The 14,977-nt window shown below is 50.8% G+C and overlaps 1 protein-coding gene across 1 annotated transcript in view; it reads right to left on the bottom strand.

Moving 5' to 3' along the window:
* Positions 1–14,757, bottom strand: part of GCAT (glycine C-acetyltransferase) — a 95,135-nt gene extending 80,378 nt beyond the window's left edge. Inside the window, exons 1-3 of the mRNA XM_078684112.1 lie at positions 14,513–14,757; positions 13,262–13,392; positions 10,556–10,657 (exon numbers count right to left, since the gene is read on the bottom strand). Coding sequence (XP_078540238.1) covers positions 10,556–10,657; positions 13,262–13,392; positions 14,513–14,711 — 432 coding nt within the window. The 5' untranslated portion in view covers positions 14,712–14,757. The remainder of the gene's footprint in view (positions 1–10,555; positions 10,658–13,261; positions 13,393–14,512) is intronic.
* Between the last annotated feature and the right edge of the window lie 220 nt (positions 14,758–14,977).

The raw sequence follows: 14,977 nt of genomic DNA, 5'->3' as shown, positions 1-14,977 counted from the left end.
AGGGAGGGAGCCCCGGCCAAGCAGTCCAGCCCGCAGCACAGGAGAGCCCCGAGGAGCGGGAGCTCTCCTTCCCCCCAGCCGCCGCGAGACCGGTGAGTGCCCGTGAAGGGAGGGGGGGCTTCGGGGCCCATTGCCCGCCCCTCCCCTCTAAGTGAAAGGCTCGTGGGGGCCTTACCTGCTCTTGAGCCTAATGAAAGGCTCCGGGGGCAGTTTCTCTTTCCCCCACTGAGCGGCCCCAGATGGCAGAGGGCCGCTCCAGCGACCCCAGGGGCAGCATTGATGTTAGAGCCCCAGGAGGGGGACTCCACCAAGCGCCGCAGTTGTGTTTTGGGCCCCGAGAGGCTCTGGGGCCATCCCCGTGTTTAAAGCCTGAGAGAGGCTCCCTGCGCCCCTTGATGTTTTAGAGCCCTGAGAGGCTCCACCTTTTGCATATTTGTTTTTAGAGCCAGAGGGCTCAGTTGGGCACAGTCCTTGTCCTGAGGGGCCAGTGAGGGCCCCTGTCGCAGTTCTGTTTCCAGCTGCCCAGCAATTAGTGGGCAGCTGCACAGTTTAGGTTTTCCTTCCTAGGGACATGTGTTCTATGGACTTAGGAGTGAGACGCACTCCTTCATCCCTGGCCTTTCCCCAGCTGCGCAGCACTTAGTGCCAGCTGCAGCGTTTAGGCCCCCCTGTTCTGTCCCTCAGCTGCCCAGCAAGTAGTGGGCAGCTGCTACGTTTAGGTTCTGGCGCAGTGGCGCAACCTGGACTTTGTGAGTTCTGCGCTAAAGGTTTAGATGCTGTTATGATCTATGTCCTATTGCTTTTGGGTGTTAGGAAATGTACAATGTGTAGTATGTTTTGCGCACCCTGTGTTCTGCACCTCTGAATGTGTTGTTGATACATTATGTGCCCTGTTCCTTACACCGCTGAATGTAGGTTCTGCATCATGTGTTTTGTCCCCAGGTCTATGCCCCTACTTGTATTGTGATACTGAGGTGGTTGTTCTTGCTAGTGCAGGTGGTGCTAGTAAGGTCCTGGTTCCCTGCGTGACCTGTTCCTAGGGTGGTTAGGATTGCGTAGGGGGGACTTACCAGTTACCAGTGGGTACTGGTTTTGTGCTTTATGTCCTATTTTGTGTTACAGTGATCTTCTGTTATAAGTGATCCCAAGGGCTTGATACTGAGCTTGCCCCCTGACCAGAGTCCCAGGACCAGTGGACTCTATGGTGCCTTCCCTGCCAAATTGATGGGACTTGTCTGATCTCCCTGGGCCCCTGGGGCCTCGCTGAAGTGTGCCTCGCTCGTTCCCCTCGGCAGCTCGTGCCGGCAGCCCGTCCAAGCCTCGAGCAGCGCCGCTCTCCCCTGAGCCGCGCCGCTTCGCTGGGTCGCCCGCTCAAGTTTACTAAGGAGGTCACTCGCATTATCCCGTGCAACCAGGACGGAAGGTACTGTCTGATAGGCTATGTTCTAAGTTCTAGGCCTACAAGTATTGTATTGTTACTCCTAAAAGTGCTGATTCCTGACAGTGGTCCAGGTGGCCCTGTCTTGTAAATATCCCCTGTAAATTCTGCCCTTGCCTCTGGCACATTGTAAAGTGTGTGTTTTATCTAAATGTGTTTTGGTGTAATACAAAGGCTATTTTTATATAACCTTGTGTGGAGCTTCCTTTGTGGTGGGCCTTTGGTTGTTGTTGCTGGGGTGCGTGCGCAAATACTTAGCCTACATCGCCTCCAAGTTTAGCCTTGCTGCTCGCGCCACGTTACCTAGAGGGTGAGTAGGGGTTATCTTGGCGTGTAACTCCCTTGCCCTGACTTGGGGGTGGTGGTCTCTGACTGACTTTGGCGAAAGCCCTGGCCAGCCGGGGATCCCATTTCCAACACTCCCCAAAACGGGACATGTAGGTGTTGACCAAGAGGTGAAACACGGGACCCCGACATGTATGCCTTAATGCACTTTTTCGGCCGGCCAGGTGACGAAAAATTCTAAAATGTTAAATTGCAGCCCAAATTAACAAAGTTTGTTGCAGATACTTTACGTTACGACAACGTAATCCGAAAAAGCTTCTAAGTAACAGCACCTCACCCTTTCAGTCGGGGAAATAGCTGTGAAGTGTTCTGATCAAGGGAAGTACAGTACTCAGTTCCTTCCGACTGCCATTCGTCAACAATATTGTTCTAGTACAGCCTATTTGCAAGGCACCTACCTATGGCATGAGGGAGAGGTGACCGTTTACCTTTGTGGGCATTACTCTGACAAAATAAATAATTCTCTCAAGCATGGGCCCACTTTCTCCTTGTCTTACTAACAGCGGCCATAAATCAAATTCGCCCGGCCTTCCAACCTCTCCATCTAAGTGCCCCACCAGGAATGGGAAGTGAAAACCAAGCCTGTTTAGAAGACTGTTACTCGTGTATCCAGACATGGGCCCATGTATTAATGCAAAATAAATTATGACTGAACCTTTACAGCTGTGTTTACTAAATGTCCAAAATACTTTATGGCACACACGGTATACCAATAGTGCCTTTCTAGACGCAGAATTCTATTAACCATGGATCACCATAATTTACCACGGTACTCTGCAGCCCTGTGGAGTGATAGATAAGGTTTACCACGGAGCTTTGTTTGTTTGTACACATAAATTATCCCCCATGTAGAATCGACACACCGAAAAAACAGCCACACTTTACTGCCCCGATTAAACATGTTCAGCAACCTTCCTCTCATTAGGCCTGGCTGTCTCTGTACATTTTTCTCAACCTCTACAGTACTACGAAAAATCTGGCCTCCCACAGTCTATGGCTCCGATGAAGTACCTCTGCTAGGCACCTCCTACATGTTGCATGAGGCAAGGGTGACCTATGTCCTTTTGTGGGCCAAAAGCTAGAGACCCTTTCCCTGTAACTTGTGACTTGGCCATTAGCAATAAAGCTCCAATTGCGAGGCCGTGTTTACACGACGAAGCAAGGTACAATGAGGAAAAGCATTACACCGAGTTCAGCCACCGGCCCTGATTTTTACCAGGACCCCACTAGGACGTGAAAGTGTTGATAGCAAGTATGTTGAAATAAGCCCGAAGGTCTGCCAACTGTAAATGACCATGGAATGCAAGCCTGTTCAGATACTTGGGCGGACTTTTCTGCCCACCGTGCCCACTGCGATGTGTTATTGATGGAAGGCCGTCAGCAGAAGATCTTGCAATTTTAAGCTGTAATACCCGTTTAGATGTAACAACGCCAACCAGGCGCGGTGTCCGGCAAACAGACCAACTCCTTACAGCGCGTCTGATTGCTGCGAGACTACTGAAGGGCACACCCTGGCCCTGGCCGCCCCACGCAACCAACTGCAATTAAAACTTTTTGCGGCAAACAGCGCGACACACAGTACTCCAAAATACCGCTTCTAAAACCCTGCCACCAAGGTCGGGAAAATTAAACAATAGCGTGGCATTTCGTAAGTCAAAGACGCCACTAGTAAGGATAGTTATGTCTCTTTCACTCCAAAGTCAGAACAGTAATAAGGCAGAATAAACAGATTGACAGAATAGTCCCAGTATCATCTAATACATGCCAAATAGACCCGATTCGGGCGGGAGACTCCTGATTTTTAAGGCAAAAATGGCTTTATTTTGGCTGTCTCCCGCCTGAAAATTCCACTTCTTCCATAGAAGTCAATGGGTGAAATGCATTATCGTAGAACTTCCCTACATTCCCACTTCCTTTCCTACAACGTTGGCATGTATATTAACAGACATCCGGCAATCAAATGAGGGTGACTGTACCTCACCGCGTAAGAAAAGTCCAGGAGGTAACCGAACGAACTTCGGGGCTTCGACCCATCACTGCTTAGTAACGGGAAGTACTTATATAATGCATAACTAGGAAGCAGGCATCAAACAGCGCTGCTATATTTCCGCGCGATCCAAAGCTGAATTTGAAACCTATACCACGAAGCCACGCCCATACATATGGGCACGCTGTACCCCCATCGGGACAGCACCAAGACGTTGAAATGCATTATCCCGTTTAATTTTCCAACATCTCCCACTTTCCTTTCCTACAATGTTGGCATGTATGTTAACAGTCATCCGGCAATCAAATGAAGGTGACTACCTCACCGCCTAAGAAGAGGCAGGGAGATAACCGAACGAACTACGGGACTTCGGCCCATCACTACTTAGTAACGGAAAGGACTTATATAACTCCTAACTAGGAAGCAGGCATCAAACCGCGCCTCTTTATTTCCGCGCGACCCCCGGCCGAATTCAAAACCTATACCACAAAACCACGCCCCCTCCATACGGCGCGCTCTCCCCCCCATCTGGACAGCACAAAGACATTGCCGCCGCAGTCGGAATCGAAACCATACTGCGAAGCCACGCCCCCTCCACCCGGGCGCGCTCTCCACCCCTCGGGACAGCCACATTATATTACAGTTGTCAGAATTGAAACCCATTACCCATACCGTGAAGCCATGCCCCCTACACCCGGGTGCGCTTTCCACCCATCGGCACAGCAACAAAAGCACGGATAACAGCCTCATGTACCTCCATCAATGCAACACTCTCGCACCATCTGGATTGCATTACACGGGCAGTCTGACAGCTCCTAATTAAGATTAATCACTCTGCCGTGCTCGTTCGCGCACAGAATATGCCAAATCGGGCACGCGTACATTACATACAGCCTATCACGTCAACGCTACTAAATACACAGCACAGCGAAGACGAATCACTACGCACATGCCATAAAAAACTAAGGAATGTGCCAGCCGGAGCCCTTTCTGAATTCTTTTTTTTTTTGAACGCATAAGACCTCGGGAAGCTCCGCCCCCCACTTCGTGGAGGCGGAGGCCCGAGCCCTAAAAAGTAGGGGTAGGTCCTATAAGCAGCCCCAGGTTTCTATCTGCAGCAACATCAGTTTCCATGGGGAAGGTTGGACTGGGCTGTACTACTGTTGTCCAAACATGCAAAACGAGAGCACAATTGAATACAAAGTAACTTTCAGAATATCAAACCAAAAGAAAAATGCTCAACAAACAATGCTTGGTCAGTAATTTAACAACCAAAACCTATTTGGCACCCTAACAGCTCTCATGTCCCTCCTTCAGTGTTCTCTTCTAGATAATCTTTTGATAACTCCTGGCTCTTACTGAAATTGCACCGTTGAAAAATACACAGAGGCTACTATATTACTGTAGGTCTGAGGTCTATATGTACTAACATATTTTCTCAAAGACCCATAATGGGAAAACCCCTTTGATACATCAGGCCCCGTATTACTTTCTCAGAAAGTGGCAAATCACTTCCTTGATGTGGAGTGGCACTTTTCCGTCAATTTCTTTAGGTATTTTCCAGGGAAAGACATTGGTCCGGGTGTCATCTGCTTATTTGGGTTCTAGTTTATCCATTACTCTCTCCCTTTACGCATCTCTGAGGTATCTGGTGGCGCAGAGACCCTACACCAGACAACATGACCACCCTCAAGCTCGCAACCCGAAAACACCACCAACTGATCCAGACCACCAAGAAAACCGCATTTAAGGAACGACTGGACAACAACGCACACACTAGCAAGGAACTCTTCAACATCGTCAAAGAGCTCTCCAATCCCAACGCCGGAAACAACGACATCACCCCATCGCAACACCTCTGCAACTCCCTCGCCTCCTACTTCCACAACAAGACCGCAGACATACACAACAGCTTCAACACAAAACCGACGCACCCTATGACCGCACCAACAACCCACACCACCACCCTCCGCGCCTGGACCCCGATCACCACCGAAGACACCATCCGCACGATGAACTCCATCCACTCCGGATCCCCAACTGACCCCTGCCCTCACCACATCTTCAACAAGGCTGACGCTGTCATCGCACCCCACCTGCGGGACATCATCAACACCTCCTTCGACACCGCTACCTTCCCAGAGAGCTGGAAGCACGCCGAACTCAGCGCTCTACTGAAGAAACCATCAGCGGACCCCACCGAACTCAAAAACTACCGCTCCATCTCACTCCTCCCGTTCCCGGCCAAAGTCATCGAGAAGACCGTCAACAAGCAGCTGGCCGCCTTCCTCGAGACTAACGGATCCCTCGACCTCTCGCAGTCCGGCTTCCGGGCCAACCACAGCACTGAGACCACCCTCATCGCAGCCACCGATGACATCCGAGCCCTGCTCGACAACGGGGAAACTGCGGCCCTCATCCTCCTGGACCTCTCCGTGGCATTCAACACTGTCTGCCACCGCACCCTAGTGCAGCGCCTCAGCAACGTTGGAATCCAAGAGAAGGCACTTGAATGGATCATCTCCTTCCTCGCCGGAAGGACACAGAGAGTCCGCCTCCCCCCGTTCAGATCAGAAGCCACCGAAGTCATCTGCGGCGTTCCTCAAGGCTCCTCACTCAGCCCCACCCTCTTCAACGTCTACATGAGCCCCCTCGCGACCATCGTACGCCAACGCAACCTCAACATCATCTCTTACGCCGACGACACCCAGCTGATCCTCTCCCTCACCAACGACCCCGCCACCGCCAGAGCCAACCGACACGAAGGGATGACAGACGTAGCCGAGTGGATGAGGAACAGCCGCCTTAAACTGAACTCAGACAAGACGGAAGTCCTCATCCTGGGCTCTTCACCCTCCGCCTGGGACGACTCCTGGTGTCCCACCGCCATGGGCAGCGCACCCAAACCCACAGACCACGCACGCAACCTGGGCTTCATCCTGGACTCCTCCCTCTCCATGACCAGACAAGTCAACGCTGTCTCCTCGGCGTGCTTCAACATCCTGCGCATGCTACGGAAGATCTTCCGGTGGATCCCCACCGAGACCAGGAAGACGGTCACCCAGGCCCTCGTCACCAGCCGACTGGACTACGGCAACTCCCTCTACGCCGGAACCACCGCCAAACTCCAGAGGAGACTCCAGCGGATCCAGAACGCTTCAGCAAGACTCATCCTCGACATCCCCCGACACAGCCACATCTCCGGACACCTGAGAGACCTGCACTGGCTCCCGGTCAACAAAAGAATCACCTTCCGTCTCCTCACCCACGCACACAAGGCCCTACACAACCAAGGCACCTCAACAGCCGCCTCAACTTCTACACTCCCACACGCCAGCTTCGATCGACCAACCACGCCCTCGCCACCGTCCCCTGCATTCGAAGAGCCACCACAGGACGAAGGTCCTTCTCCTACCTGGCCGCCAAGACCTGGAACTCCCTCCCGACCCACCTCCGCCTGACCCAAGACCACCTCGCCTTCAGGAAGCAGCTCAAGACCTGGCTGTTCGAGCAGTAGCGGACCCCCCTTCCCCAAGCGCCTTGAGACCCTCCGGGTGAGTAGTGCTCTATATAAATGCTTGATTGATTGATTGATTGTTATACTTATTCAGAAAATTCAACAAAGTAGGTGTTACTGCATCTGGTAAATACTAATACCCTGTGGTGTGATATTTAACGGGCACTGTAAATACCTCCTGTTCCAAGTTAGCACTCACAATAGGGGGGAATTACACGCTTATGTAAGTGCTTACCAAACCAATTTCCACATGTATCAGAGTTTTTACCCATGTTTTATCTCAGTGAATTTTATCAGGATACACCTGCCTAACTGTACAGATGAACTTTATCAAGTGTGAAATAAATCTTCATAATTATGCTTCCGCCTGTTTGTGTAGGGATCAGAATTTAGCCCTCTGCTCCTGGACAGATTCATAGAGAGGAGTCGTCAAAGTTGATAAAGCCCATCATGGGAAGGCATTCCGCCCAGTGGCGGAGAAGCAATGAGACATAAGTAATTAACAGGTGATGCGGCCACTTCTTTAATGGCCAGAGTGAGAGAGTGAGAGAGTGAGAGAGTGAGAGAGTGAGAGAGTGAGAGAGTGAGAGAGTGAGAGAGTGAGAGAGTGAGAGAGTGAGAGAGAGACCCCCATTATGTCTGTCTTATTTCTATCCAAACTGTGTACAATGCATAGCTACTTTCCTTGCAGTAGGGTCCATGCCACACTTACTACATCATTGCCTTTGCATTATTTTAAAGTATTAGTATGCAGCAGTATTTCCACCAATAGTTTCATTATTCAAAAACTGATGTGGCAATTTTATTCAACCTCACAATATTGTTTTCAACATTAACTTTTCAGAATTCATGGTAAAGATCCATTTGTTGTCCATGCCCTGTGATGGCAAATGAAAACAGGGGAGCATAGCAGCTGTCCGTGCAGCATATGCAACTGCACCAGAGCCCGGGCGCGTAAGGGCACACCGCACCCCAATCATGACTCTCTTTCTACCAATTTTGGGATTGAAAGGCCCATCTTTTAAAAGAGCATAAACCGATCTGGGGAAGCCAGTGTTCCTATCCAGAGATGACCTGGCATGACAGTTCAGGCTACACAGTTTCTATTGGAGCATGGCAGTATCTGATTAGCATATGGCTGATCTCTGTGCAGAGGAGCAAAGTGGCCCCAAAACAAAGGACGGACTAGCATCCGAATAATTACCAGAGGCTCAGATTAATTCAAGCATTCCATCCATCACTTTATACGTATTTCTCTGCATCACAGTCCAAGTCACACGGCTGGCTCACTGCCATACAACAGCTGGGTATGAAACCCAGCAATTGAGTAAACACAGATTTATAGCTGCCCGGTCCACTGTTGCTGCAAATACACTGAATTACAACTGATTTCCCAAGTGCAGGCGACATGCTCACATCCTCGGCAGCGAGTTAATACAATGGCGATGTGCTCTATCACAAACATAAAATCAATGCGAGCTGCGACACAGCCCAACTCCGGCCTCGTCGCGCGCAGGCATTTCTGAGGGTGAACAATACTGAGAAACGGGGCAGGCGGGGGAATGCATTGAAAAGAAATGGGGTCGTTAATGCGGAACAAATGAACATTGAGAGTAAATAGCAAGCACAACAATTGGTGGCACAGAGGGCAGCGAGATACCCTGAGACAGAAGTGCATTAAAATTAAAAAAAGAGGCAACGTCAAGCCATGAAAACAGGATTGGACTGTTGCACAGGAAAGGATGCCTGTTGCAGTCACTGGAGAACATGGCGGCCGCTAGCTAGAGGCCTCTCTCCTAACTCTCAGCGGACATCCAAGACTTTCCCGGCCTATGGGTGTGACTTTACCGGTATTTGGCACATTTGGAGTGGACGGCCTCGGGGGAGGTGCGCTGCGGGAGGATTCTACGTTCTTCTTCCTCCTTTTCACCAGTGCAGAGTCTAGAGTTTCAGGACGCTGTGGCAGCGGCAGTGATGGGGCACCGCAGGGCGGAAACTGGGCAGAGGCTGCGCTACAGATCACCAGAAGCCGGCTCGTAGCAGCAAGAGTCGGCTTCCAAGGGGGCAGAAGCTCATTGCTAGCCCCTGCAGACTTCGGTTCTGAGGTTGAGCAGCGGCAACGGCAGAGAAGAGCTGGATCATGCAAAGTCCCCCTCAATGACCCCGGTAAGGAGAGGGAAGAAGGGGGAGCGGACATCCAGAGAGGGGAAGAGTGATCGCAGTGATCTTTGCTAGAGTAAGACTTCAGGAGCAGTACATAACAAGTAACGGGAATAAAGTACCCGCACAACCGGATTTAATCCCAGCCCCCTGCAAGTCGGTGATTCATGATTGGCTTAGGCTGCACTTACTGTATCGGGAAGGGCACAAGGCGGTGGCCCCAGAGAGCAGAAAGACGATCGATCCTCACCTCATTGCAGACGAGAAAAAATGGCGCCCGCCAGCTTCCGAATTTTTCGGATTCGGGGGCGTGGTTTTGCTGTTTTGAGTGACAGACAACGTCACTGTCTAAAGAACAGCAAAACTTACGCCCCCAAATCCGAAAAAGACGGGGCTAAATCGGAGTGACGCATCTCTCCTCCAATGGCTGGCCTCCGTTTAGGAAGCCAGCCAATGGAGGAGAGACAGGGCAGGGAGGCGGGTTCCAAAGCGCTACTAAGGGACATTAATTCTCCGACCCCAGACTGCGCAAGCACAGCCTTTAGGTCCTCGACCTAAAAAGGGGACCTCTCTCATTGATGGATGCAAGGAGAGGTGACCCAACTCCTCTTTAAATATTTCTTCAGCAAGAAACCCTACAGGGCAACTTTTACATTTCTTTGCATCACGGAAGCTCAACATGAATGACATCCTCTTACCAAACAACTCATCTTTCAAAAATTCTCAGGAGGATACCATTTGGTTCTCAATAAGGGTGGAGAAAGACCCTCATTTCATGTCTAAAGATGATTCCCTGATAGGAAGTATTTTTCTGTATTCAGGTTCAGGCACAAGAGGTTGGCAGAGTCTCATTCGGGAATTGTATCCATGTGGAGCAACCCACCGCGTTTTGGAGTTAGCACCCAGCCTTTTGTCTGAAGTTCATCATCCTAGCCGAATGGGGAGACACATGACCCCGATAGCCATAGCTGGCAATTCACACTGGGCAGGATAAAGTTTCTCTGCTAACCTCTGCATCTCCTGCATCCTTCTCACCCCCAAACTCTCATATGTTTGTACTGTTCATTCAGTGAGCATTACTGTAACTGAAATTATCCGGGTAGCCTACCTCGAAGATGCCAGCGTTGGCGTCGAAGCAGCTGATGTACAAGATGGCGTCTTCACGGGCATGGAAGCGCGAGATCTTCTCTTCCAGAGACTTGTGGATATCCTGCAACAAAGAGGGGATGTGTAAATGTAGGACAGATGAGGTGACCAAGGGTCAATTCAGGGCTCAATTTTCCCAGGTCCATGCGGGAGTAGATCATTCAGTTCATGTTTTTTTTTTTTTTCGGTGGAGGTGGGAGGGGGAGGAGGGATGTGTAGTTCTCTTCATTTGGTTTTATGATCAGTAATATTAGTCCCATAATGCAATGAACAATCTGTGACTGGATTAGCTACTGGGTCATGGACCAGGGAAACTTGAGAGCTCTGGAGATAAGGGAAGTTGGAAGTGGGCCTTATGAAAAAGAGAGTCAGGGCGGGATGAGGCTTATGCCCGGTGAGGAGAGGAATATTTGTTCATAGGGCTGGTAGGATGGGGAGAGAAATTGTTAACTACTTATATTTTCATTTGACAAGGTCAATCTACCCTGGTCCATCACCTTCTTCTGTTCAAATATATATTGCTTTTTTCTCTCATCTCCGTATATTTTGGAGAGGCTAGACCCTTCTGTTCTGATTATTTTTTAAGTACTGCAACCACTGCTAATTAAGGGCAGTGACTGATCCAATACATTCTCTTCTACTTCGGATATGCATGCCAGCCCTCTACCCTCGCGATAGCCCTGTGGCCAATGGGGCCTTTTCTAGGCAAAGGTATATAAACCAACACTGTGAACCATCCTTCAAGGGTCGTGCCTGCTTGTGTGGTCCCCCTCGATGGTGGCTTTTTAAATCCCTCCCGAATCTTGGGGACCCAGACCTGCCTTCCACCCTGAGGGCTGGGGTGAAGGACAAGTCTAGGAATAGAAGGGTCAAATGTGGGGGCAGATCCTGTCACCGAGGGATAGAGACATTTGCTGTAACAGCACCTCGAGGCCAGAGTGCAAACAAGCAGTATATTGGTGACCCTTCGAGGATGCGCCCTAACCTGTGAGCGCCACATTCAAAACTTTTGAATCATAAGTGATCATTGCGGCCTAGGCCCTCTAGCAAGAGGGGAGAGCCTAGGCCGGAGCAGAGGCGCAACGCTCCTAAAATTAACCACTGAACCCCTGTGCCAGTTCAGGGGCTGTAGATAGTTCCATTTAGAAGTGTCTAATGTAATTTATGAAATTAAATTATGATTTTATAGTGAAATGTAGTTTACCAGGCTTTCAAGTCACTTTTTACGATAGCGCGCCCTTCCTGTTGAAGAAAGAAAAGTCACAAAATTAAAGGAGACAACTAGTTTGAGCGGAAAAGGTCCCTCTGCGAGCAAATGTCTGTGCAAATCAGTGTCCTGGGTGTCACAAAACGGGTCTTGTATACTAGGGACACGCTTACTTTAAAACGTCAGTGGAGTAACAGGAGCTCGGGTAGAAGGAGCTCCGTACTCTAAACCTAAGAACTACTTCCAGTTCTTTATACTGCAGACAGGCGTGAACACAGAAGGCTGAGCGAGAGCAGTGTGATTGGAAGAGAAGGGGGCCAAGGAGGACGAGGGAGCGAGAAGTACGATGGAGGAAGGATTGTGAGAGGCGATGAAAGAAGTGATGCAAAATGGATTAAAAATGGTGAAAGACAGACGAGTGAAGGATAAGAGGAAAGGATATAAAAGGTTGGGAAGAAATTAAGTATGAGAAGTGAGGGAGACGTGGTAGAGAAGTGTGCCAGGCATGTGATGGGAGTAAGATGAAGGGAGAAGAGTAAGAAAGAAGACTGAGGTGGGACGCGTTGGGCGAGAGCGGTGGATAAACGCATGGGAAAGGAGAATATGGCTTTGGGGGGCAGCCGACCAGCGGGAGGCTTGCCCCCGGGAAATTTGGGCAATGGAGCAGCCCAGAGCCCAAATGGCTTCTTTGGGCTACACTTTGGACGGGCTGCTTCAAACGCGCCATTTTAGGATGCCGCGTAACCATTTCAGTAAGGTGACATAGCGGCACGTTGGGCAGCTGGGTGGGTGCTAAACTTTTTCTCCCGCCCTCCCTCCCTCCCAATTTTCAGCAAGGGGGGGGGGTTGTTCCTACAAGAATCGTTTCTTTGCTGGAGGCGGTTTTCTTGGATACAGGTGTGCTAGGGGTTGTTGTACAGTGGGTGTCGCTTGAAGCAGGTGCTGGCGTTTTTTTCTTGCCAACTACTGGTTTAGATTGTTTACAGGTTAAGTTTAGGTTTGGAAAGTTATTCCGGGGGTAGATAGGAAATGGGAAGGTAGCATAGGAAATGTTTAGTTAGATAGTTATCTTAGTAATTTTGAAGTGGTTACACAGTTAATGTGACAGCATGGAATGGCCGAGGTGGGGGGGTTTTAAAATGGTGCATGTTAAGGGGAAACTTTAGGGGTGGGTGGAAAAGTAGGAAGTAAATTATTTAGTGAGGTTTAGTTTTGTACGGCAAAGGCCAAGGGAAATGTTTATTGTGAGGTGCACCTGTCTTCAATAAAGCGGCCTTTTTCACACATATAGAGCGTGTTGGTGGTCTGTGCTGCACCCTCTTTGGCCCAATGAAGGAAAGGGGAAAGGAATGAGAGGGGAAAGGAATGAGAGAAGCACGAAAGAGCACTACGCAGAGAAGGAATGGGAAGAGGTGGCGTGGGAGAGTGAGACGGAGGGGAGTGGGCGTGGAGCCCCCCTACCTGGGTACCGCAGATGAATCGCACAGAACTGAGGCCGGCCCCCCAGCCCTCCAGCGCGCGCCGGCTGCTCTCCACCACCGCAGGGTGGCTGCTGAGGCCCAGGTAGTTGTTGGCGCAGAAGTTCAGGATTTCTGTGAGGGGGAAAACAGTGGGACTTAGTGAGTGAAGAGTAAGACGCCCTTAACAACATGTAGAGGGCCCACTGAAGAGCAGCACACATCAGCTACACTACAGCTTTGGGAACCTGCAGCCTCTCCAGCCCTTCCGGCACAACAGCAGCATGTGCCACCAGAGATATGGCCACCTGAAGACGGCTCACCCTCCAACAGTACCCCTGGTCGCCTCGTCTCCTTCGGCTGAGCTCTGAGAACCTGCAGACCCCAGCCCCTCCGGCTCCACAGTGTCAGCAAACACCACCAAGTTCTCAAGATTCTCCATATCCACGCACGAGTGTGTTCTCTAGGCCAATGTTTTTACTGTGCAATTTGGAACTTGAATTCCCGGTTTTATGAGGTAAACAGGATGAATAGCAGAACGCAAATCAAAAACGTGTACTGGATTAGCAAACCACTCGTGGACCTGGGAAACGTGAGATTTCTGTGTACCCGCAGCCCCCTCAGCCAGCAAAGTAGCCGCTGCTACTGACAGTACTGACCACCCCTGGTGCCCACTCACACAGCCAGAAACAAAATAAACATCCAGTCTAACTCCGGCCCTCCCACCACCATCAACGTCATCGCTCCTCTCACGGTGACGATTACAAGTTGAATCCACCTCGCTACAGAGAGATCTGGCTGTCCACATCAACCTTTAGCAGCTGATCCAATCCGGTTCACAAGCATGGGATCTTGAAAGCTGGAACCGATAAATCATCCAACTCTCCTAGCAGAGGTAAAAATGAAATCCCCGAATACTCACAAGCAGACTACCTCGCCCAGCGGTACAGTCAACGAGGCAGGACACTCTCACATAAGCACTCCCTCGTTGAGACTGACACACACTCACTCACTATCCCATACTGAAATTAGCTCGCTCATGCAATCGCGTACACACTCCCAAAGCACCACTCCGATTACCACTTCTGCCCAAGGCACTAAAGGAAAGCCATCACGCTCCCAGAGCTGTTCTTCTCCAACTAGTGTGATCTTGTGCTCTGGTGCACACAGAGTGAACACTACAAATCCCAGCATGCATTAGGTCGGTAAACGAAAGAGCAGCATAGGATGCGGGTACCACCAAGCACACGCTCACCTCCCTGCCGTCCGTCCACGCGGATCCGTGCCCCCTGCTTGGAGGTGATGACCCGCTCGCCCTTCCACGTGCCCGCGCCACGGATGGCCTCCAGTTCGCTCGCCAGCACCTGCCGAAGCTGTGCCATGGCGCTGCCGGGCCGGCGCGGGGCCACGGCCGCCCCCGCGAGCCCTCTTCGTAGCAGCCGGGACAAGTTCATGGCTCTGCTGTTTCGGGGGGAGGACGTGCCAGACTACCAGGTGGAGGGAGTGACAAGGAGGTGGAGCCAGCGGCACACACCCCCGCCACACCCCCCGGAACAGAGGAAACACGGCGGCCATGTCTGAGTGGAAGGGAAACATATGAACGATTCACTCCTGTTACGAGCTGCATATGAAATGCATTACCTCAGTGCTTTAAATGGGCTGGCACTGAGCACCGGCACTTCTTTAATTTGAAAGGGAGAGTACCTGCACTTCTGAGCAT

The sequence above is a fragment of the Lissotriton helveticus genome, chromosome 1_1 (assembly GCF_964261635.1).
Source record: "Lissotriton helveticus chromosome 1_1, aLisHel1.1, whole genome shotgun sequence".
Taxonomy (NCBI): domain Eukaryota; kingdom Metazoa; phylum Chordata; class Amphibia; order Caudata; family Salamandridae; genus Lissotriton; species Lissotriton helveticus.
The sequence above is the reverse complement of the archived record's forward strand: the minus strand, read 5'-3'. Positions and strand labels throughout refer to the sequence as shown.